The sequence below is a fragment of the Motacilla alba genome, chromosome 4A (genome assembly GCF_015832195.1).
Source record: "Motacilla alba alba isolate MOTALB_02 chromosome 4A, Motacilla_alba_V1.0_pri, whole genome shotgun sequence".
NCBI classification, from domain to species: domain Eukaryota; kingdom Metazoa; phylum Chordata; class Aves; order Passeriformes; family Motacillidae; genus Motacilla; species Motacilla alba.
In genome coordinates this window covers 8,709,471-8,733,464 of record NC_052045.1, presented here as the reverse complement: position 1 = coordinate 8,733,464, position 23,994 = coordinate 8,709,471, and the positions used below count along the sequence as shown (strand labels likewise).

General features: G+C 44.7%; 1 protein-coding gene across 3 annotated transcripts in view; it reads left to right on the top strand.

The window, feature by feature from the left end:
* The first annotated feature begins 7,189 nt into the window (after positions 1-7,189).
* Positions 7,190-23,994, top strand: part of IL1RAPL2 (interleukin 1 receptor accessory protein like 2) — a 350,145-nt gene continuing 333,340 nt past the window's right edge. Inside the window, exons 1-2 of one of the 3 annotated variants that reach the window (XM_038164451.1) lie at positions 7,190-7,324; positions 19,868-19,968. In XM_038164451.1, the coding sequence (XP_038020379.1) occupies positions 19,887-19,968 (82 nt within the window). In that variant the 5' untranslated portion in view covers positions 7,190-7,324; positions 19,868-19,886. Of the gene's footprint in view, positions 7,325-7,482; positions 7,892-7,913; positions 8,712-19,867; positions 19,969-23,994 lie in introns of those variants that run through there. The other 2 variants (XM_038164453.1, XM_038164452.1) reach the window with 2 other exon arrangements.

The window sequence follows — 23,994 nt, the reverse complement described above, 5'->3', positions numbered from 1 at the left end:
GTATAGCTGTAATGTGCTCTGTATTTCCAAGTACTGGTATTTTTACATAGGTAAGAAATATTCAAGTCTGAAATACACTTAACAGGTTCTTACAGAAACTCAAGCCAATTTTAGAATATTACCATGTTATCTCAAGCCAAAAGCATTGGCAATCAAAGGTGTTTTTAAAGCCATTAGCTCCAGTTTCATTGACTTGTTTTAGTTTTTTCTCTTTGATAACATGTTGTTTTTGAGGAAATGAACTCACTGACAGTTTGGAGGGCAGGACTGGCTCAGGCATAGTGAGAAAAAACACACCACCACTGTTTAGTATTTGAGTCTGAAATGAAATCATATCCCTTTATTTCCATAAATGTTTCTCTTCACAGATGTATTGGGAGAGGGTAATTCAGGGCCTTGAAATGTATGGACAACTGAGGATGACAAAGCCTGGAACAAATGTCCTAAAAAGAGTTTATTACTACACATTAAAACAGGTAAGGCTGTAAAAAATATATTTTAGCTGCCAAAAATGTGTTTGCTACCAATATATTGGACTTCTTTCTTTACATTTTTTAAAATCTTATTTATAGGACATGCTCACTGGTGCTTAAAGAGACATTGAAACACTGACACCAGAACTGAATTACTGATGGGCTGAACTGGAGGACCACTTGAACAGGTCCTGCTGGAGCAGCCTGCCAGGTGAATGGGTGGATGTGCAGGTGTGCAAGTGCAGAGCACCTTGGTCTTGCCAAACGTAATTCTTGTGTGTACTCCTAGAAAAACAAAGCAATATCTTTTCTGCCAAATACTCTGCTGCATAAAAGCTCAAGGATCTTTACCCTCATGGTGAAGTGAGGGCTTGAGAAGGGGTCTTGGCACATGAGCCCCTTGGCCATGGCCTCAGAGGGATGTGCTCAGAGGAGCCTCTGACAGGCTCCTGCAGCTCCTGGCTCCAGCCCTCCACACCTGGAGCTTGGCAGGAGCTGCCGTGGCCTCAGCACGGCTCATTTCACCTGCCTGGCACTCCCTGGCAGCCCTTGTGGGTGTGCAGGGCCAGGGAGGACCCTTGTGAGGCATAAATGGGAACAGGAAATTCTCCTTTTCTACATGACGGGCCAGCCTGGTGCTTCTGGTTGAGTCAAAACCCAGTTGTCTTCTTGGGAAGCAAAAGAATCAGATTGTAGAATTTAACCTTGAGCTTTACATTTTAGTAATGGAGCTGGCCAACTTCAAAAAGAGACACCTGTTCAGTATGGGATTGAGGTGTGTAGGCTTAATGCACAATTTATCTGTCTGTGAACAGAGATGTGAAACAACTTAAAGTGGATCATTATTATTTTTACCACTTACCTCCCCTGCCCTGAAACTCCATTTCATTTTCATCTGAAACAACATTTTTCTTCTCCTTTTGTCACATGACCTGGAAAATCCATTATTCAACCAAATATAATCTATCCCAAATACGTGTAACTTCTGTCCAGAAGAGCAATTTAGGCTTCTGTGCCATCAGTCCAGAGTTTCAGACCATTTGTGGTACTCTTCCTTTCATACTTATGATTTGCTCTGTTCTGCAGCCTGAAATATGATAATCTGGGCAGAACAGAAATGCAAAATAGGACAATTTTTACAAGCAGATTTAAAACTTCTGTTTTGTGCTACAAACACAAAGAAGTAAAAAAAAAAAAAAAAGTGCTGTATAATTTCTTCTTTTCTAGAAGCACCAGCAAAAAATGGACAGGGGAAATCTGTAACAGAAAAACATAAATCAACATCAGTGTTTGTTGATTTCTAGGTTTTATTTTCTTTTGGTGTTTAAACTAGGATTTTCAAACCATTCACTTGCAGAAATTTGCATTTTATGAGAACAAAATGTGATGAGATCATTTTAGGTAACTTACCTCTTTTTCCTCAGTTTGTGGGATCTAAAACCAACCGTGCTTGTCATTGTCTCAGTAATTTCCCATAATTGAAGTTAAAATATATTCTAAGTTTGCACCAAATGAGCTGTTCCAAGATGAGTTTGCCAAACTCTGTATTGCAGTGGGATTTCTGCAATTATGATTAGATACCAACAAAAATTATCTCTGGAATACCACTGAATGCAACATTGATTAGCTTCTCTCAATCCCACAAGAGGTTAGCAGAAGCACAACTTGCATTTTGTCTCTGTAGCTCTGTCTCTGCCAACCACAGTTGTGCTGGCAGATCAGCACAATGAAAAGGGGGTGAAGGGAGGAGAAGCAAGGAGCTGATGGAGGACTTTTATATTTCTAGGTGCTGATGTGCTTTAGGATGTTGTTGGTATTCACCAGAAGTCTCAGAACTGCTGAATTGATTGTGTGGCTGCATCCCATCCAGAGGACAGAAATCACCAGTACAAGAGTTTGTGTGTGCTTTTACTCCTCCCCATGACTTTTTTAGCTGATTATTGGTTCTCCCACCAAAATGTGAAATAAACAGGCAAAGGCAGCATTTGTCTTAGTCGTGCCTGAGAAATTCCCTAAGGCAAATAGAAGCTTATTTCCACTATCTATCCATGGATTTTACATCTCCGCTCCACAAAGTATTCTGCACATGAAAAAAGGCTCCCTATTTGAGCAGTTTCCCTAGCAAGCTGTTTGCTGGATTAAGGCAAAATTAGGATTTGTGTCTGATTTTAATTAATCCCAAACAGTGATTCCCTTTCTGCTATTGGCCAGTCAAGAAAGCAGGTAAATAGTCAGTATGTTATATCTTTTTGCTCTTTTACAGAAATATAATGACTAGTGCAGGAAGATGTTACCTGTGCTGTAAAGCTGTCATGTTTTCCTTTGGGGAAGGAAATTCTTATTTTCCCATCCATATACCTATGCAGAGCAGTTACTCTTCTTACACTCTGTACATGCAAAATGCTTAATAATTTTATCTTCAGCTTGCAAGCATAAAAGTGAGAAAGTTACCCTATTCCAAACTTAACTACTTGTGTATGTTGTTGGTATCAAATAAGATTACTGCTTGGAGGATACTGCATTTATCTTTCACTTGAAATAACCCAGGAGAATGTCAGATGCAAAATGAATTTTGAAATCTTGGCATTTACTGCTGCTTTATACTCCATGTGTGCAACTTCAGTCAACCGCAGTGACATTATTGTGAGTCCCTCCAACTGAAGGGAATTGGCACTCTATTAACAATCCCTCTTTGCAGAGCTGAATGGGAAATATGTTACACTCAGCTCTGTGTTTGTCTCCCAAAGAGTGGTGATCAGAATCAAGGCTGCTACCAGCCAGGCAGGATTCTTTCCTTGTCAGCTTATTCCTTCCTGTAGCTGATCCAGCGTTATCCAGCTGTTGATGTTCTCCTCCCTTCACAACAACACTCTTTGCTTTGGCTTTTGTCCCATGTAAATGCAGCCCTGCCAAGTCCCTCTGTGATGAGCTCCCTTCTGTGCTCTGCTGCTGCAGCATCAGCATCTCCCCTCCTCGTGGCTCGGTGCTTCCACCTCTCCCTGCTCCAGGGACCTGGGTGCTGCTGGCAGAGCACAGGGCCCAGGGCAGCAGGACACACAGGGGCTGGAGATGCTGGAGGCAGCCTGGGTGATGTCCTGGAGCCCTGCAGCTTTCACCTGGGCTGAGGCAGGCTGGATGCTTGTGCCCACCTGCAACAGGGTTATCTATTGGCTTTGCACCACTGCTAAAATTAATGGCTGGGAAGAGCTGATGGTGTTTCCAGAGATGGACTCAGCTTTCAGCCTTATTTCTCCTTGCTTATGGTGGTCATCACGGGGTGTCTTGTGAGCAGGTGCATACACACACTCACACATGCATAGTTTTCATGTGTGGCCACATTTCCCAAAGATCAGACCCGAATCTGTGCTGCTATATATGAAAGACTAGACATAAAGTCAATAAATGTCACTCTACACAGCTGTAAATCCTCTCATCCTGTCATCCTCCCATTCAGGCAAGAAAGATGTGAGAATTGTGTAGACTCAGAAGCAGAGGTTCACGGCAAGGCTGGGGCTCTCCTGACCATAGCATAGAGGATGGTCCCTTCTGGAAGGAGCTGTTAGTGGTAAGGTTCATAAGGACAATTCATGTCCCCTAAACGACCTTCTCCCTGCTGGAGGCTGCTCATGTGGAAAGCTCTTTAATTTCTGCTGTGTAAAGTCAAACCAAACCTTTCCTATTTGACTGAAGAGGAGCAGAGTGCAACACACAAAAGCAGCAGATCCATCAGTCCTTGGGAGGTGGAAAAAGAGCAGCTGGGAGAGCAGCCTCAGCTGGTGGCTGGCTGATGAGGACGTTTGGCTACAATCGGATTGTAATGGATGTGGGTGAGTCCACACATAGATTGATTAAAATTGATTAAGAAAGTCTACCTGACTCTCTCAAAGCTAACTGAAGTCAGTGGAAAACAATCCTTTTCCTTGAATTCTCTGATACTGAGTTAAAGCCCTAGAATATCACCTCATGAACTAATTTGGTTGGCAGAAAAAATGAAGAAATTTAGTAAATCAAGGATTGGAAAACTAAATTTGAAATTATGCATTTGGTTCCTGGCTCTTCACAGATTTACTGCTTGGCATTGCTCAAGTTCACTGGTCTTTTTGGTCATTGCTTCCCAGTATGGACAGATGTGACAGTGAGAATAATTCTTTTCTCTCCCATTTTTATTTAGGTCAACTCTCTCTTCTTTGAGTGTGTCTACAACACAGTGCACCTGGGAGGCCTTAGCTGCGGTCCCACCTGCTTTACCAGACATGAAAAAACAACAACAACAACAAAAGGGGTCAGAAACAGAGGCCAAAGCAGGTCTCTTTACTTCTCTAGTGGTACATCAGAAACAAGTGTAAGGCTTGGTGCATGGCAGGCAGCTCCTACAGCTGATCTCTTCTGCTCCGTATTCAACTCCATGAATACCACATTCCTCTTTGCCTTCCTACCTTATTTTCCACAATAGGCTGAGAAAACATCAGAATAAGGGAAACAAAGTGACTTTAAAAAATAAATTATCAGTCAGCAATATGTTCCCCTACTTTTTAAATGAATAATATATATACCCATATAGTGACCGTAATAATTTATGCTTTTTGACTTGGTATAAAATGCTGAAGAATGTCTAGTTATAACACTTTAACAATTCAAGTATAATTCCAAAATATTGATAAATACAGCTTCACCTAACTGTATGTTTCAAAGTTCATGGGATGTTTTATTTCTAAGCTTTAAATCTTTTAATTCAACTAAAAAGTGACTTTAGTAAGTGACTTGATATATAGTGAAAAAAATAGCACTCTTACATTGTAATCATGCCAGGAGAAGTGAAAGAGTAGCTGAAGTGTCAGAGGTTATGAATTGCAGCAAAGGTATCAGTGTCTGGGTGAAGTCTGTGTCACCTGGACAAGTGAGGTCTCCTGGCAACATTTTGTCTCTTTCAAATTATTTAAAAGAATTATACAGGCAGTAAAATGCTTCTTGATTTTTGTCACATTCCTGCTCTACAATAATTTTGCACATTTACTGTATTAAGAATACCTTGAGTGTGTTTGAGTCCTCCCCACATCTGGGAAGAGTCACCGTGTTTGGTTTTCTTGGCCTTGCAGGTCAATGTGGCTGAACATTGTCTCCTTGAGCCTAGAGAGGCTTTAAAGGATGGTTGTACTCAGAGAAATGCCTAAGAATGTTGCTACTTTTGTTATCCTTGTGTGGTATCTAGGTCAGATTTGCTTTGTCTGTAGCTAACAAGACAATGTTTCTAATTGTCAGCTCTGCATATGTGATAAAGACCCAGAAGCAGAGCCAAGTGTTTTCTTGACTTGGACAATAATTGAAAGGATGCTAATGCTGATGCATAGCTGAGGTGAGCAGTGTGCAGCTGAGCAGGATCTGGCTTTTCTCATCTGCTGTGGCTTGAGGGCAGGGTGCTGAGGGGATGCTGATTTCACTGGTGAGGGTCTCCTGAGGAAGATGCATTTCTGCTGGTGTTTAGGTTGTAAGATTCTCACTGCTGTGCTCCTCAGTGTTCGCAGCTTCTCAATGGTCCTGTGCATATGGCATGCCCTGTTACAAAGCACCAGTCAAGCCAAGCAGTGGCACTGTAAAGTCCTAAAGTGCCACTTACAGAAATTTGTCCCATGATTTTTCTTCCTGTATCTTAGTTAGCTGGAAGAACTGTATCCTCCTCTGAATCTGAGCAAAATACAGTAGATTATAGTCTACATGGAGCTATTCCAAGATACGTAAAAGTGAATAAAAAGCAGCACAGGGAAACTAAAAATAACACTACCATTCTTTGGAAAGCATGAATGTGCCATGACAGAAGCAGAGTTAGGGAGGAGAAACTTAGCCTGGTCCAGTTAAAGGCAGTCTGATAAAATGCATGCTAATGATGGTGTGAAAATGTGAAGCGGGTTTGAAAGTGGCTTCCCCGTTGAGCACAGATGCTGTAACCCCCGGGGCGAGCTGTCCCGCTGCCCACAGTGAAACCTCTGTGAGTCCTGCGGAGAGCCCAAGGCCAGGGCAGCACTGCCTGGGGCAGGGGGGAAGGGGCCCTGGTGATGCTCTAAGTGTCAGCGTTCGCCTGCGACCCTCGCAGAGCCGCAGCTCTCGCTCCAGTGTGCGCTGCTGCCGGGCACGACCCGCGGCAGGGACAGTTCTGCCTACACAGGCTCTACTGCCCTGCCTGGGGTTGGGGTACTGAAAAGCACAAAGCCCAGAGCTCCAGGCACACTGCAGCTGCAAAAGGCATGCCAAGGGGAACACAGAACTGCCAAAACATGGCTTCTTCCACAGCTTTTGCCTTGGAATCAGACATAGCCCAAGGCTGCTTTTACTGCTCTGCCCGGGGTTAGGGTTACATCCGCTCCCCTCCACGCCAGGTACCCCGGTAAGGCACCGACCCCTTCTCAGCCTTTTGCTGCCACTCCATCCATCCCGCTCTCGGCTACATCTTCTGCGCGGCCGCCGGGGTCCCTGGCCATTGGGGCTCCCGCGGGTGCCCGGCGGGGCCGTGGCGGGGCTTGCCCCCGCGGGCGCGGTGCGGGCGGTGCCGCGGGGCGGTCCCGGGGCCGCGGCCGGGCCGGGGCTGCAGGGTGGAGGCGCGCCCGCCAGGGGGAGCTGCTGCTCGCGCGGCGCGGGGCGGGCGGGCGCACCTGGCGCGCGGGGCCGCGGGTCCCGGCCCGCTCCGCGCCGCGCGGACACGGACACGGACCGGGACACGGACACGGGCCGGGACACGGACACGGACACGGGCCGGGACACGGACACGAACACGGGCCGGGATCGCCCCGCCGGCCGCCGCTCCGCGGGGACACCCGCAGCCCGCCGGCATGGAGCCGTAGAGGGGAGCTGCCGTGGAGGTGAGTCCTGCGCGCGGCGCTTCTGGCGGCAGTTGCCTTTTTTATTAAAAAAGAAAAAGAAAAAAAAAATCCCTCAGAAAAAGAAAAGTTCGTCCCTCCTCCTGCCGCCGCGCGCGGTCCGGGACAGAGCTGCGGCTACTGCCCCATCCCTCCCGGAGCTCCGGGCGGGCGGAGGGACCCCGGGGTCGCGCTGGTGCCGCGGCGCTCCCGCGGGGCTCCGGGCCGGGACCGCCGCAGCTCCGGCTCTCTGTCCCTGTGCCGCTGTCTCGGAGCGGATGCTCGGGGCCGGATCCGTCCGTAGCGGCGCGGCCGCTCCACCGCTCCCCGGACTGAGCCCTGCTGCTGTTGGAAGCGCCGGGAATGTTTTCTGTCACGAAGAGGGGCGAATCTCGGTTGGTACCGAGAGTCTCTCAGCCTCACGAACGCGTGTGGGGCTTCCCGGGAAAAGTGTTACTGCCGGGGATTTAAAATAAAACCGCTAGAGCAGTTGCCTTTCGGGATGATGCAGCGCGGTGGAGTTGAAGTGGTGCCGGTGCTTTGGAGGCTTGGCTGCTCTGAGTTACCGTGGTGAGTGTTGGACTTGAAACCTCTGCCTCTGAAAGTTCCGTGACAATAAAGCTGCTCTGGTTTCCTTTGGAGTCCGATGGAAATCTGCTGAAGGGCACCAAACATTTCTGAAGTGGCTTGGATTCAGTCGCTGTTTTCAGAGAGCCTGTCCCTGGACTGCTGTCTCTGCTAGGATTCAAAGAATCCAAAGTTTCTGGTGGAAAATGCTGTAAGCTGCGGTTTCTCAGAGTTGTAGTAAGGTTTGTGTACTTTTGGCAATTTCTGTGCCTGTTGGGTTAACGCTCAAACTTGGGCTTGTACCGCGAGGGGAAACCCATTGTGGCAGGAGCCAGCAGTTTGTAGCGCTCCCCGGCAGTGTCTATAGTCCCTGATACATACTCCCTGAGTTTTTACCCCGATTATTTAAAAAAACCAATAACATATTTTTAGCGTCTGTGTAAGGTTTGTGGACGTTACAATATTACTACCGGAGTGCAGGTGGATTTGAGGTTTTTCGGGGGATTGTTAGTGGTGGGAGCGGGAAGGGCAGTTCGCGGTGCCCAGGCGCTGTGTGAGCGTGCGGCTGTTGCATTCCCGCCCGACACGGGCTCTCATTCGCCCTAAACGCCTCCCGTCCGTGCCGAAAGGGAACGGTGGTTCTCATCAGGGTTAAACCTCTGCAGCTGCGTGGCTTTCCGTGGTGTCCGTAAGAGCAGGTGAATGCCTGCCCTGCTTCTGAGTAGCGCTCGGGAAGGAGGTTCCCTCCGGGGGCAGGACGGGCCAGCCCTGGTGGGGACATGGTGTCTGAAAAGCTTTGCCCCTGCCAGACCCGAGGCTGGAGGTGAGTGTGCGGGGGAAGCTGAGAGCGAGACAAGCGCTTGCTTTGCAACAGAGTGACTGCAGAGGAGACAGTGGGGCACGCCGGGATTTGGGTTTTGGGCTCCCTGAGCCAGCGGGGTGTAATGGCATGCGAAGGGAGAGTTGTGGCAGGTCACCGAGGCACAGGGAGTGGTCTTCGGGGGTGAGCCCGTGATCCATCAGGGGCTGTAACTGGCGATGTGCGGGGTGGCTTCCTGAGAAATTACTGAGGATCGCATCCTTCTGAGGATGTTTCTCTGGGCACAGGAGACCTCTTGCAGTGGGAGGACGGGGCTTGGGCCGACCTCCCTGCAGAGTGACGGTGTTGCTAGGCAGCAGCTTGCACCTCCAGCGTGCTCCAGATCCCGGTCTGCGAGGGGAGACCATCCTCTCCTGAACTAAAGCTTTCTAGCTGGTGACCAAGGCTGGAAAGTGCATATCCTGTGGGTGTGCATGCACTTCTTGCTTGCTCCTGGGTATTGGGGAGGGGTGGTCAGCTGGGAACGTTCAGCGTTGTTAGCTGACAGCAAGACTTCTTTACACTCACCCACCTACTTGGGCTGCAGGAGAGCCCAGGAGAGAGAGATGAATCTTTGAATGTTCCATTTGTAAGGCTTAAGAGTTCTCTGCAGAGCACCTTTTTCCTTTCACTGTACCTGGAAGCTCATTGGAGGTTTGTCTTCAACTTGTGTGGTGATTGATGCTTTAGCAGTTAAATGGGAGGGAAAAGGGAGGAAGGAAGGCCAGGTGTGCCACATTAATGCCCTTAGCCAGCATGCGTCAGTTTTAGTGGCTGCCACACAACTGCTGGAGCCTCAGTGCACGCATGGCATCAGCCAGTGCTGTCTGAACTGCTCTGTACCTCACAGAGCAATGGAAAACCTTTTAATTTTCAGAGCTGCCAGTCTGGTGGCTGCACTTTGAAGCAGTGCAGTAGCTGAAGCTGTTGCAAACTAGCAGGGATGGGACTGACCACTCTCCAAACAGAAGTCAGATCAAAAAGGAGCCTGAAAGGGTCAGGAGGGATTCCTGGGCTGGTGTGGTGAAGGTGAGTTCAGCAGAAGGGCTGTTCATGTGGCACAGATCACTTCTAATCAGGCAGGAATTGGTGGTGTGGGAGAAGGAGGAGGAACGTTCCTGGTTTGATGGAGGCTGGAGTCTTGGGCCTCAGAAGAAGCTGGACTTGGCAGCCTTAAGCCTGGATGGGGCTTAAGCCTGGATGGGGCTGCAGAGGACTGTGGAAAGGGAGGCAGGTAGGAGCACTCCTGCTGGTCTCAGGATCTCGTGGGTGTTGTGCTGTGCCACTGTGGGATAAGCTTGAGCTGTGGAGGGTTTAGGTTTGTCTGGGGGTGTCAGGCAGCTGCTGGGGGCAGCGTGTCTGTGAGGAGCCCAGCAGAGATGCAGATAGGCTGCTGGAGAGCCAGGAGGAGGGAATGGGGACAGCATGTGAGGCTTGTACCCTTTGGGATGCTCTTCCTGCTTGGAGAGGGCAGGAGCATCCAGGCTGTCTGGATGGGATGTGCCTGTAAGGGAATTTGGTTGGTTTGCATAGGCAGAGTGATTTTTTTTCCATGACTGTTCTCAGCTGTTTCCTGGGCAGAGAAGAATACTTGTTACAGTAATCACTTAAAGCTTTGGAGAACAGTGTCTTCCATGTGACATTTGGAAGGGGGAGGCTATTCAAAACTTCCTATGCCTTGGGTTGTGATGCCCTTGTGGGACCAGAGGTGGAAGAAAGTTCCAAGGAGCATGTGCAGCTAGTCATCCCTGCTGGCTGAGGTGGGAAGTGGCCAGGGATGGCTGGGGCAGGTGGCCTTGCCCCGGGTGTCTGAGGGAAAAGGCTGAGAAGTCGTACTCACTGTGAGGAGTACAAATCAAGCATTTATAGTGTATGGACTTTTCCTACTCTCTGAAACATTCCTGCTCCTCAAACTGAGGCTCAAGCTGAAAATATCAAGGGATGCTAAATTGTGAACAATTGTTAAACAGCCTTTAAGAGCTGTATGGGAAACTGTGTCTGCTCTTCATTTCTAAGCCTTCCTCAAACAAATGAGAGTCTGAGCTATTTATCAGGAGCTCTTTTAGTGCTGGAAGGGAAAGTGAACATTTAAAGTGTATCACAAAATAAAGAGGCACTTTAAGAGGCAATTTGCTTTTCAGGATGTCCAACTAAAAATAAATCTTTCTTTAAACAGCCTTGAAAAGAAAACAGAGAGAAAAGATCTTGCCCTTGCTGAGAATAAGGAAAATCTTTTTGCTAGCTTTGATGGTGAAGGTTTCCTCTGGCATCTGGTACTAGATCCAGGTAAACCCTCTTGGAATTGGTGGAGAGCTGAAGGATGTGTTATATTCAGTAACAAAGCTGGTGAGAAAGAGAGACTGTGTTAAGAAACTTCTGTAGGGATTTTGGCTAATCCTTTCCACCCTAAAAGCACTACAGAGAGTTCCTTCCAGCCCTCTTTTCTTTGTTTTATGTAACAGTTAATTAACAAGGATGTCTATTTGACAAAGCAATTTCAGGGCACATAAAATATGTATTTTACTGTTATTTTGGCTGCATCAGAACATTGTTTTCAAGATTTCCATAAAATGTGTCAAAGTAACATTCTATAAGCAGTTTCTCATGATTCTCAAAATCTGGGGGATGTTGTTTCTTTTCTTACTTAATTATATTCTTATTTTCACTCAAATCTGGCAATACATATGTGTGAAGTCCAGTCTCTGGTTATGTAAGGGGAAAAAAAAATCCCCATCAAGAATATGTTTATCACTTTAAGGAGCAGTGATACTGCCGAGTTCAGTGAAAGCAACTTGCCTCTGCTGACAGCAAAGTGCCATGTCTGGCTTCTCTGGGACTGTTTTCTAAGTGGAAAACTGTAGATGAGTGTTTTATAAGGAGCCTGACAGCTGGGATGTCATCTTTTGCTGTTGATTCTGTCTTCTTTGAGCATTATGTATTAGTTAGGAAAGCGTGTGGCCATGGATGAGATCAAGGAATGTATTTCTAAGCACATCACATGCAGAACTGTATTCTCACACAGCCCGTTTCAGTAACGTGCAGGAGTGAGTTTGGACCAGACTTGCTGTGAATAGTGCAAATATTGTTATTCTGTTAATACTGCAGAGCTCTGAGTGTTTGTAAGAGCAGGGATAATGTCAGTACGGCTGGCAGTTACAGCTGCAGTCTCTCTGCTGTGTGGTCATGGAAAGAGGCCTGTTTTAAAGGCTCTGTAAAAGCAGGGAACATTTCAGCATGCAGATGGCAGCCCAGTCTAAAATCTAGTTCTGTTTGTACTGAGCACCTCTGTAACGAGCCTCGAGGAGCACAAGGGGAACGAGAGAAGTGGTGGGGGGGAAGAGGAGGAATATGCTATCTTTCAGGACTGAGACCTCCCTTTGAACTGTCTCTCTCCATTTTTAATAGCTTTTCTGCAAAAGCTGCTTGGGGAGCAGGGTTAGAATGGGTATGAAAGAAGCAAAGCATCTAATCTTTTGGCTTAATAATGCCCTGGCGTAGGCAGCTGCGAATTGGACAGACTTCCTTATTGATATAAGAGCAGAGAGCAGGGAGTGAAATTGGTGTGGGTGAGAATGGTCCCTTCTCATCTCTTTTAATCTGAAATGTCTTCTACTTTTGTAGTTGAGGCTCTGTAGAGAGGACCTGTGATTGCTGGCAGGGCTGTCTGGAGCAGTCAGGAGAAAACGGCCCTGACCTGAGCGGTGGTGTTTGTTCTGGTGTCAGCAACTGAAGAGCTGGAGTCAAGTGCAGCCATGGTTTTTCTGGACTTTACGGGGTCTATCAGTGACTCTGAAGCCTAACAGCAACTTGTTTTTTTTCCCTCAAGAGCTCTGAATAGCAGGAGTCAGAGTCCTTTTCTCCCGTGCAGGGCTTCTCCACAGCCCAGGGCAGCCTGGCTGGGCTGGGTCTGAGAGTAGTCTCTGAGCCTGTCTCAGCCCAGAAGACATTTGCCATCCTGGGACAGTGCCCAGCAACCTTGTCAGCTTTGAGAAGCATGAGTGGTCACCCATGGCCGGGGCTCCTCTCTCCCCTCAGATGGCTGTGCTTACTCCTGCACCTCGCTCTGCTCTGGGAACTTCCTGCTGTAACTGCATCAATTCTAGGACTTGGGCTGATTCAAGGTGATTCTTTAAATATCTCCCCTTTCCTCAGTGCTAGTGTACATGTTTAACTTTCCAAGTGTAGATTGTTCTTTTTCTTCTCTTCCCCCAGTGGGCTTTTCTGTAAGCTTTCAAGTACTTCTGCAAGGTGGTGAGAGGCTAAGCCCCACTCTGTAAACTTAAACTCTTGCTCTGAGAGTCTTTACATTTCGTACAGTACTTCATGTTGCCTGAAGTACTGTATTGATTAAACCACAATCTGCAGGAGTAAATATATGTGGAATATTAATAGCTTCTACTCTAGAGAGGGAAAAAAGGCTGTAAATTAATTGATCCATTATGCTGACCTCATAAACCATGAGGGCTTGCAGTATAGCTGTAATCCTCCTCCCACAACATGTATTTCACTTTGAATGTCTGGAAAAGGTCTGGACCACTCAAACTTCAAAGCTGTGATATGGACCCACATATCTATCTATCCTAGGATGTGTAGTTAGAATATTGCAATGTTAAGGCTGAACAATAGTTCTCTCTAGAATCCAGGGTAGTGCTGAATCAGTACATCACTGATGGTGCAGCTGGGTATGAGGCTTAAAAAGCAGTAGCTAACTTTCCCATTCCTTTGTCATTCTCGTTCCTCCTTACAGTTGCTTTCTGTGTTTCCAAGTGCAAGAGCTGTTGCAATGAGGGGTGAGTACGATTCAGGGATTTAAAATCTGGTTTGAAGATATAATGAACTGGAATTCTGTGTGAGTTGCTTAGGGAATAGAGGTCAGAGTGTGGTGTGAGCTGATAGAGCTCCATCTGCTAATCAGTGCTGAGTAGTCCTAGTTCTTCTGGTTTACAAACCTTTTAAGATGGGCTGCTCAGGTTTTTATTGAATTGGCAGCAATTTAGATGCGTGCATACATCGTATGCTCATCACTCTCTGTAGTGTTTGATGCTATAGATATTGTAATCTTTATCTATATTCAGAATATTTCAGGGGATTTTCCTGTTTCCTGCTTTTTTTTTTTTTTTCCCCATAAATGAGCACTATTTTAGGCAGCTATTGGATCAGAAATTTCTTGTAAGAAAATGTTCTTGTGTTAATGCATGCAGGGTTTTCTCTACAGGGCAAGCCCGCAGTTTGCTCAGTGTGGAGTCTGACTGCCACTTTACCATAGCTAAAATCACTTCTACACTCTGCAGCCAGACATGTTAATAGGGGAAATTAATGGGGTGTTTGCCATCCACACTATTTTTCTTTTGTGCTTGGCACTGAAGCCCATTATTTTGTTTCTGTGTTACACTGTAAGATTATTTTTGAAACGTTAACATTCTGCACTTGCTGTCTTCCACATTTCCATTTGGAAGATATTTAACCTTTTAGTGGAGGCATTAAAATATTTTCAAACAAAACCTGCATGTTACACCAAAGGGTGTTTCTTCTGTTTCTTCTGAAATAACTGGTAAGATTCTGAGTTTATTCCTTTCACATCACAGAAGATCTGTGAGTTTTAGGTTTTTATTCCTTTACACCCAGATATTCAGCCTTTAGGGGAGTCATTACATATAAGTATTATAACCTTGTCAGTATTTGGCTATGGGTTCCCTTTGCTTTGTCAGGACAAGACCTTGCTTTTTCCTTGTTGTATTACTGTCATGTGGGTGATACACTGCTGAGTCAGTATTAATCCCAGACAGTTTAGATGTTGTCTTTTTGCTGCTGTTTATTTCCAATTTGTGTAACACAAGCACTGTGTTGAGCAGGCATACCATGTTTCCCTCATGTCTCTGTTTTAGAGACAAATTTTAGGAGATGCTCATTCCAGAGCATTTTCTCCCCTAAAGAGAAAGGGGAGTTATTGAAGGCATTTCTTCTACCAATGAAAGAAATGGATACCAAGCGATGAAAGTGAAAAAAAAAAACAAACCCTGTTTATTAACAAAGCAAGATACCTGCAAAGCACAGGAAAAAAAATGGAACCTTCCATCTCAGCCCCACCTCTCCACGTGGCTGAGAGGCAAAGATGGAGGCTGCCCTTCTTTGTCTCTGGGAAGCGAGGAGAAAAGGGTTCACAGCAGCTGGGAACCTGTTGGATTTCTGGCATGGGTCTCCTCCTCACAGCAGCCGAAGTTGGTGGATTTTTTGTCCTTTCTTGTGTTGGTTCAGCCCCTCCAAGGTCTCAGATTCTGAGTGGTCTCACTGGCTCCCTGATGGGCCGAAAAGAAAAACAAGCCAAGCCAAAAACAGTTCAAGGGAAAAAACCCAGCCAAAACCAAAAAGATGCCAAAAGGATTCCTGGTACAGCCTCTAGGCTGGAGTAAGGGAAGGGAAAAAAACTTCTGGTCTCAATCTAGGAAAAGTTAATCTGACAAAAGGAACACTGTAGGGTCCCTGGGCCATGCTGCCCGGAGCACTGGATAGAGAGTTTGAACAGAGCCCAGAGCTCCCATGCTCCAGCCCCGCTGCCTGGTTCCTCTGTAGGATACAGCAGCTATTTCTGGGCATAAAGCTGATGATTAGGGAATAAAGTATCATCATAAAATCACCCTAGGACTCCTCATTTTAAAATTTCTCTTTGAGTTTCACCTGAACAAGGAGAATTAGGCAGATGTGAGTTTAGTTAAGGACCTGAGAGGTCCAGTGGAGAATTAAATCCTGCAAGACAAATGCTGAATGCACACTGCCTTGTAGAATTAATGCTCCTTGTGTATTTAGACAACTTAAGTGGCTGGTTATGATGGTGAAGATGCACAATGAATTAGGCAAAATGAAATATTCTTTGATGTTCATTGAGCAGCAGAGCGAAGAACACTGCATGACCCATATCAAGTAGAGCTGAGGAGCTAGCATTATTTGAGCTAGCACTCATCTCTGATCTTGAGTATTTTTTCTTTATGTTTGAGGTATCAACAAAAAGGGACAGGTACCCATTGTGGATTGCTTCCAACCAACATATTATATAGGCTGAAAATCTTTCAGTAATAAACAGCTCAATGTGGTATGTTGGCAAAAGAGAAGACCTGAGAGTGAGTTCATATTAAAATTTAAAGCCTTAAAAAGTGGGCTGGGGAAATGGTTTGTAAAGAAATGAACAGGACTCACCATCTAGCCTACTGTAAAAACAATGAAAGAATTACTGTTGCCATTTCATCCTTTGTGTGTGTGGTGAAAATGGTAATTTATTTTTGTGAGCTATCTGAGCAACAAAACCTGACAATTGGAAATCACTAAAGAGGTGGGTCGCTGTTTTTAATGAGTGCCTTCAGCATCACAGCTTCTGTGGAGAAACCAGAACCTACAGAGCCTCGTGGTGTGTCAGCAAATCTCAGCCTGTACACAGATGTGTGCCTGAGTGCACATGCACTGCTTTTCCTTTCTTGTTTTCTTTCAAAAAGGAGCACTGCATGAACAAAGCTTGTGGTACAAATTAGAGCAAAGGTAAATTATATTTAAAGTGTGAACTTGGGAGTCTCAGTGCTGGATTTTGTGGAAAATATTAATGCTCTGATTTTCTTCTCATTTCTAAGAGCCTCCTCCTAACCTTGTCACTTGAAGTTCCTTTGAGTCCCAGAAGCCATATGAGCTGAAGGGGTGCTGGAAAGACAGCAGGCAGTACATGAAGGAAACGGGAACATAGCAATTTCCCAAGCTCTGTTTCCTGAGGATTTGGGTGGAAGAAATAAGTTTTTCAAAAGAGATGAAGTGTGTTAGGCAGGATACGGGAGTCAGGGTGGTTTTTGTTAGAAGAACAAAATTTGTGCTGCATTGCAGCCTGGTCCCCTTGTAGTTTTGGGTGCCTACAGGACACTGTGACAGCTGCCTGAAGTCAGGTCTGTAGCACAAATGGGTGAAGAGGGAAGGAGAGACCTTATTGGCAGTGCAGTGATGAAGAATTAAGTTGTCACACCTTGCTGCTCCTACACTTCTCTGTCTGATAGCAGCAACCTCCCTTTGCTTACCTGGATTCAAATACAACCTGGCTGGTCACAACAAGGCTTGGACTACTGATTTTTCACCTCAGTCAACAAGCACTGCATTCTGTGTCTCTCTTCCCTCCTCTCAATGATTTTGGGCAAGTTGGCTGTGATTGGTATTTCTGTGTCTTTATGGAGTAAGATGTCTTCAGTCTTCTGGGAATGGCGTGAACTCGGTTCCCCTCCTGTGAGGCATATCCAGGGGAGTATTACATTCTTGTTACAGCTGGGAGCCCTCCTCACACCTGCTTGGAGTTTGCAGCATTAGAGTAAGTGGCTCCTCGGGGAAATGCTGCTCAGTGCCTGTGAGGGGAAAGTTTTGTCAAATGGCAAAATCAGCCCCTGCTTGCAGGGAAATGGCATTGAACTCTGGCTGGTTTATTCTGTCCTGTGTTTCGTCAAGGTGGCACAGTTTGTTCATGTTCTTCATCAGACCATAGGCATCCACTACACATTTATTCCCAAAAACCTGGCACAGAGCTGGCTGGAGTCTGTGGTCCATCCCACTGCCTGACAGGTGAGTGAGTAGCCCTGAGGAGGGAGTCGAGACCATCCTGTTGGGAGACATGGTGAGAGTCTTGGCACATGCACCTCCAGAAATCTACTGAGCAAATTTAGAAACTTAGTCTTGAACTAATACAACCTTTCTTCTTCTGGCTGCTGGATGTTTCTGGGGGAAATACAGCTTATTTTTTGTCTTGTGTCCTTTGTTAACCTGAATGTTTAAAAACAATCATCTTGGATAGGGCAGTTTGAACAGCCTGGTTGTCTGTAGCTGGCTGCTGTCCCAGGACAGACACCAGCTGGTCCACTGGTCACTCTGGTGTGACTTATCCTAGTGCCTGCTGGAATCTCTACCATGGTGGAGGTGACAGCTCAGATTCTGATGTGTTTTTTCATGCCAGCCTCCGTGGAGTTGTGTCAGATGTGACAAGCTGAGGCTTTGGGCTTGATTATGAATGACTGAGCGGTGCTGTGGTTCCTTGCTCTTTTGCTGCTCTATTTTCCTGATTTGTGGAGGTACAGAGACTGACTGCCTTGGTGAGGATAGGGCTTCAAACAGTACAGCTCCTATCAATGCTGACAGAACCAAGAATTTTCTGCTCTGCCTAGCATTAATATTGGTTGGCAGAACTTGCTTTGAATTTTTAAATGTATTTAATGTAGCCTAGCTTGTTTGGGGTGGAGATGTGCAGACCCACATGAAAAAGGACCCAGGAATTCCATATTTCAGCTGTAATTACTGAGGGGAGAAAAGTGGAGAAACTAATTTGCAAGGCTATACTTGAAAATCATTCTAGCATAACATCATCATTACAATTATCTGTCAAAAGATTTAGTTCAATTACTTTTTTAAGCTCTCTTGTCAAGATGGCCTTACTGGTTTCAGGATTGTGTTACTCCAAGGAGAGGTCAAGGAAGAGTGAATGCTAATTCTGTCATTAACCACTGTCAGACAGCCTTCAGTGTGTATTTTTTCTTGAAAATGCTTTAGCATTGGTACTGTGAGGAATCAATAGGCATAAAGTGCCATAGAATTCAGAGAGGGAAAAAAAAACCAATGCTTGTTTATAGATTGTAGTACAGTAAGGTGAGAGGAAGAGAACTTCAGTTTAAAGTGGTAATTTTGAAATAATTGAATAGCAGCACAATTCCTGTAGTGTAAAAGATTACACAGGGTTACTTAGATTTTCTTCACACAACGATAGGCCAGGAACAAAATTACAAGGGAAGAATATTTGATGTAATAAACTCAAATTAAACTGAAAAAGCCTCAGTGAACAGCAGGACATTGCAACCTCTTGCTGCTTTGTCATGTTGGGTAAATGCTGAGAGCTGGAGGGGTCTGGGCTCCTCCTGGAGCTGAGGGTTTGGGACCTCTGAGTGAGCTGGGTGGGCAGAGGTGTTGCAGCATTTATGGGAGAATTCCGTTTCACTGGCCTCAGTTTTGACTGCTAATGCTGGTAGGTTTGTGCATTTCTGTTCAATTGAAACTGCTCTAAAATGTGTGCTGAATCTTTTGGTGCAAATAATAACTTCACAGTCATTTAGATGGCTGCCAGCTTTATCTGATAATAAGGGTCCTGATCTAAAGTCTGTATCTTATACCAAGATGAATTCTTGAAGTTTAAATGCATCAGGTCACTTAAAGGCCCATGACTTCAAGCTTAATGGTAAGCTAGAGTCCTCAAAACTATGCTTAGCATCTCTCTTTGAGAGAGATAGGCTTAGATGACTTCAGATTTGTTCTACCTGTTTTTAAGTGCAGAGAAGGAGCCTCAGTTTGCTTTTGCTGTCTTTTCTCTAATGGCCTGGTACTTGTAAATGAAAACAAAATTAGATCCAGTAATTATATAAAATTAAAAATAAAATTCTAGACTAGATTTTTCCTTTTTCTTGTTTTAAATGTACATAATATAAAGTAAGTAGTAAACTTCACAGGTGAGACTCCCGAGACCTGCATTCATTGATTTCTGAGTTTTGTTCACCTTTCTTTATCTCATTGTATAGGAGAAACTTCTGGAATAGTGTTAATTGTAGGCATTGTAGGAGCTTTTACAGTGCCACCAGTGGGAAGTAAGGTTGCTAAGAGAGATTGTATGAATGACCTATTCTTTTCCTGAATAATGCAATTTTTAAAGTGTGTGGCCTGTTTGTATGAGACAATGCTAATTATGATCATCAGGGTTTTCCCATAACATGCAAAAAAACCATACACAATAAATAAACAAGACACAAAAATCTGCCAGATGAAACCCATACTACTTCAAATGAACTGTAACATCTTGTGATTTTTTTCCCTTTGAGAGCAAAATGGTGTTTCTGAGGTGTCATTTAAAAAAACCCAACCCTTTTGTGCCATAGGAAGAGGTAAACTGTTCATAGATGGTTACTTTGAACTGTTATGTTTTCCTACTCTTGCCTAAACATAAACTGAGAAGTTGTTACATTAAGCCATTGCCCTGTTGTGGCTCTTTGAGAAATGTTTAACTGTAGCTGCTGCTTTGTTGTAGTGAAAAGCTGTGATTCAGACTTTGTACTATGTTTGCATTTCAGCTGCCACAGAAAGTGAAAGATGAAGCCTCTTGTTTTCTTGGTTCTTGTGATCTGTACTGTAGTCAGCATGAATTTGAAGCTCGTGTCAAAAAGAAATTCTGGTAAGTCACAGAAAATTATTTTTACTTTTGGATCTGGACGTCATGCTCATGCAATCAAGCATTTTAGATGGCTGCATTTTGTTTTGCGTATTTACTACTTGTTCTGTTCTGCCAAAAAAAAAAAAAAAAAAAAGAAAAGTCATAACTGGTATGATTTGCTTAGTAAATGAAAGCTGTTTGAAAGTGTCCTTATATTTTCTTTTTTTAAAAAAATGAAAAAAAGAAAATGTTGATCAGGTTGAAACTTCAACTGGAGGAATTAATGACTTTCAACTAAGGTAATAATGACTTTGGCATTGTGGCATTGTTCTAATATCCAGTGTTTTACTCATGCTGAGGAATTTTCTTAACTGTGGATGTGGTCTGTGGTAAGTTTCAGGTCTGGATGATTTTTTTTGGATGTTGAAAGGTCATCTTTGAAAATGTTATGTTGGTCTGATACGTGATCATGTATACAGTTAACTGGGAAGAGCTCTCCTGAGTAGATAATCTCTGATTATTCTGTCAGTCAAAGAGAGTAGGAGTTGGTTCATGTTTACATCTGCTTTTGAAACCTTCTAGTAGTAACAGAACTCTTCAAAGAAGCATCAGAATCTCTCCTTCCAGGGTAGACAGCTCCTCTGGATAATGGTTATCTGTACTGGAGCCTGAAGTGATGTCTACTCCATGCAGCTCTGCCCTCTCAAAGGAGTGGCTTCATGAGGCTTTGTGTTTCTCAAGTAAGCTGTGAGTTTAGCACACCGTGGGCAGACAAGCAGGTCAGCTGCAGTGCTACACAGCGGTGTCAGTCTGCTGCAGCCTGGGGTGTGTAAGGGTAAATGCTGCACTGTGGAACTTTTGGTGGCGTGTTGTTTTTCCCCACTGTTCGTGTGCTGTACTTACATGTGTGAGGGCTTCCACTGATCCTGCTGTCCTCAAGCTCTTCAGAGTCTTTTCAGCACTGCAGGTACAAACAGAAATTACTGGCTTCAGTTGGTGTGGCTTGTGTTAAGTTTAATTTCTGCATTTCTTGAGAACAGAGGAGAAAATTTTTGGACTGTCTATTAAAAAGAATTACATGTCATGTCCCAGGCTGGGAAGTGTTGGCCTGGGAACTGCCAGATGCTGGGCTGAATTCTTTCTGCTGGGATGGAAAGTGTAAATGGAGGTTGCTAAACTGAACCACCCTCTAGCCTTTTGTTGTGGTTGTTGTGCCCAGAGCCCAGTTTGTGCTGTGAGGGCAGTCAGGGATATTGGGGTTTGGCCACAGTGCAGTCTTGGTCTAAACTCTGCTAAGGGTGATGGTGTTCCTGTTCTTCAAAACTGCTGTCACTGGCCGAGGTGGAAACCCTCTGTGAGATCCACAATCAGCGTACCTGAGCGGCCTCTGTTCGCTGGGGCAGCAGCACCTGGCTGCAGGCAAGGGTCTGTGCAATTCCTTTGCCAGGAGCACACAACTCTAGAAGTGACATGCTGGTGGTTGTAGCATTGTTCAGCTGCTAGTTTACCTTTAATTAGATTTATATATTTAAAATCTGCTTTCTTTGACTCTGCAGAACTTTGGCTCTTGTGGTTATAGCAGCTGCTGACAGTGTCAATTTAGGTTCAGTACTGGTGGGAAAAATGCTTTAATATGTCAGACTGCCTCTTGCTAAATATAACCCACTAGTGAATAGGTGGTTCTTTTTAATTTCATTTGATTGTGCCAGTATGTGTTGAGAATAAGATGAAGAGGAAAAAATGCACATAAAGTAAAATTATAGTTTCTTTGCAGTACATAATCATGCAGTTTTCATGAAGCTTTCCCTTTCAGTACTCATTCTGGTTGCTGCATGGACCAAACTATTGATTTCTCTTTTTTTGCTTTTTCCAGTACATTGAAATAATTTTCTGTTCCTGTGATATCAACACTTGGAGTAAAACTAATAATTTGACTCCTTTTCTGAAAGGTCTTTATGTTTGAAGGACTGTTGTTTGCTTGGGGCTTCACTAAATGTTATATGCTGTGAGGAGAGATAGTCCAGCCACTTCTGAACTTTAACTGTTGGTATAGTTTTAGTGGAAGATCAGGGACAGTGGTGGATGGAGACAGGCAAATGCACAAAGGAACAATGTCAGCATATTTTCCATAGGGTGACAGCAGCTCTAACAGGCTGGTGCTGGAGTTCAGAGTTTTGTTGTTTGTTTTTTGTTTTTTTTTCCACTGATGTCTTGATGAAGGAGAGTGGAAAGGGGAAATGAATGTGATGGTTCTTTGTGTGCAGCTGCACTGCAGTGTGAACTGGAAGCAGGAATAGTGTTTTAGCTGTAGATTAGAGCTGAGGTGGGGGAGTGGATGAAGGGCCCAAAGGATGCTCTGTGGACAGGATCTCTGCAGCAGTGGCTGGATGGGTGTTGTGGTCTTGGGTCTTGCTGGCTGTTGGTGTGGGGATGTCTGTGCTTGGTGAGCATCCTTAAAAGGGGAAGAGGAATTGTGCAGACAGTTATGTAGAGCAGTGTGAAGCAGTGCATGGAAGGTGCTGACACTGATGAAAAAGACAGATTTGGGCTACTAGAACAATAAACCAGCAAAATTGGTGTCTTTGCTGACTTATGTAGACTGGCATTTTTTCTAAGCAATCCATGGAATTATTGCATGAATGGCCAGAACTGTGATTAGTGTCAAGTACAAGAGCAATTATGGAGTTGACTGGCATGTGTGTAATATCACATAATGGAATGTATCTGGTTTAAGGGGTAGGGAGGATCTAAAGGGAGCTGACTTGAAGAGGAGCAAGGAGAAGGTGAGGTGTTTTTGTCAGGTGATTCAAAGGCATCACTCAACCAAGGCAGTCAAGAGTGGGTCAGAATGTCCAGAAGGGCTTTAAAGGTGAAACTGGAGTTGCCTTAAAGAGAGGAAAGGTTTGGCTAGGAAAGCATCTTCATAAGCCAGTGCAGAAATTTTCCTACAAAGTCAAGGAATGGAAACCCAAGGGGAGAAAGTTGAGGATGAGAGCTCCAGACAGCAAGTGCAGGCAGTAACAGAGCCTGGACAGGCAAGAGCCATTGAGAGAGGTCAGGAGTGGAAGAGCTAAGATGTTAAACAGAAGGTGATGAAATGGAGCTCCAGCTGCAAGCATAGAACTGTAGTTTGCTGAAGAAACAATCCTCATGGAAGGGAATAGAAAAACAGAGCTGAAAGATTTTTCTCATGTCCTTTACTTGCCCTTTGTTACAGATTTAGGAGTCCCTATTTCCTATTTGGAAAAGAGAAGCAGGGATGCATATGAAGACTACAAATAGATTTAGAGTACCCTGCAATGCCGCAAAAATTACACAGAAACTTGTAGCAAGACAAATTTGGCTGCTTCTCACTTGAGATGTGATGCCAAAATAATTTAAATGGGCAAGCTAATTTAATTATGCTCATCAGATTCTTCTTTAGAGGCAGCAACTTCCCAATGCTCCAGAAGAAATCTGTCACGTCTACAGAGTAAAGATTGCCGTTTGTGGTGGGAACAGAATAGTTTGCCTCAAGCATCTGTGTGAGTCTAATGTTGACTTAAGTTTCACAGGCATTTCTTAATATTGAGAAGCATTTTTGAAAACTGCAGCTCATCCTTTTTACTTGCTTTAAGAAGTAAAACTGAGCAAACAGCAAATGTGGGGACTGCAGCTTTATCAATATCCTAGGAAGGGTATTTCACAGGTGGAGGTTATACAAATGAATTGAAGATGTGGGAGTTGCTAAGTTCCCAGCTGACAGGTGATTTCCTTTTAATCAGATTAAATGACTTCTTTTTCCAAAGCCTTTGTATATACAGCGTTTGAATAATCATGGCAGGGAATATAATACCGATTTAAAATCATTGCATTTTTTAAGCAAAAGATTTTTCAGATTATAGATTCTGTTTGACTTACTAGACATAATTCCATTAGTGAATAATTGATGACGTTTATTTTTGCTGTATTATTTGCTGAGCTGAAATACGTGTCTGAGCATGCTAGAGCTCTGAAGGGCGTGCCAGCCTTGTGTGGAGGAGCAGGGGCAGACATCCCCGAGGTTTC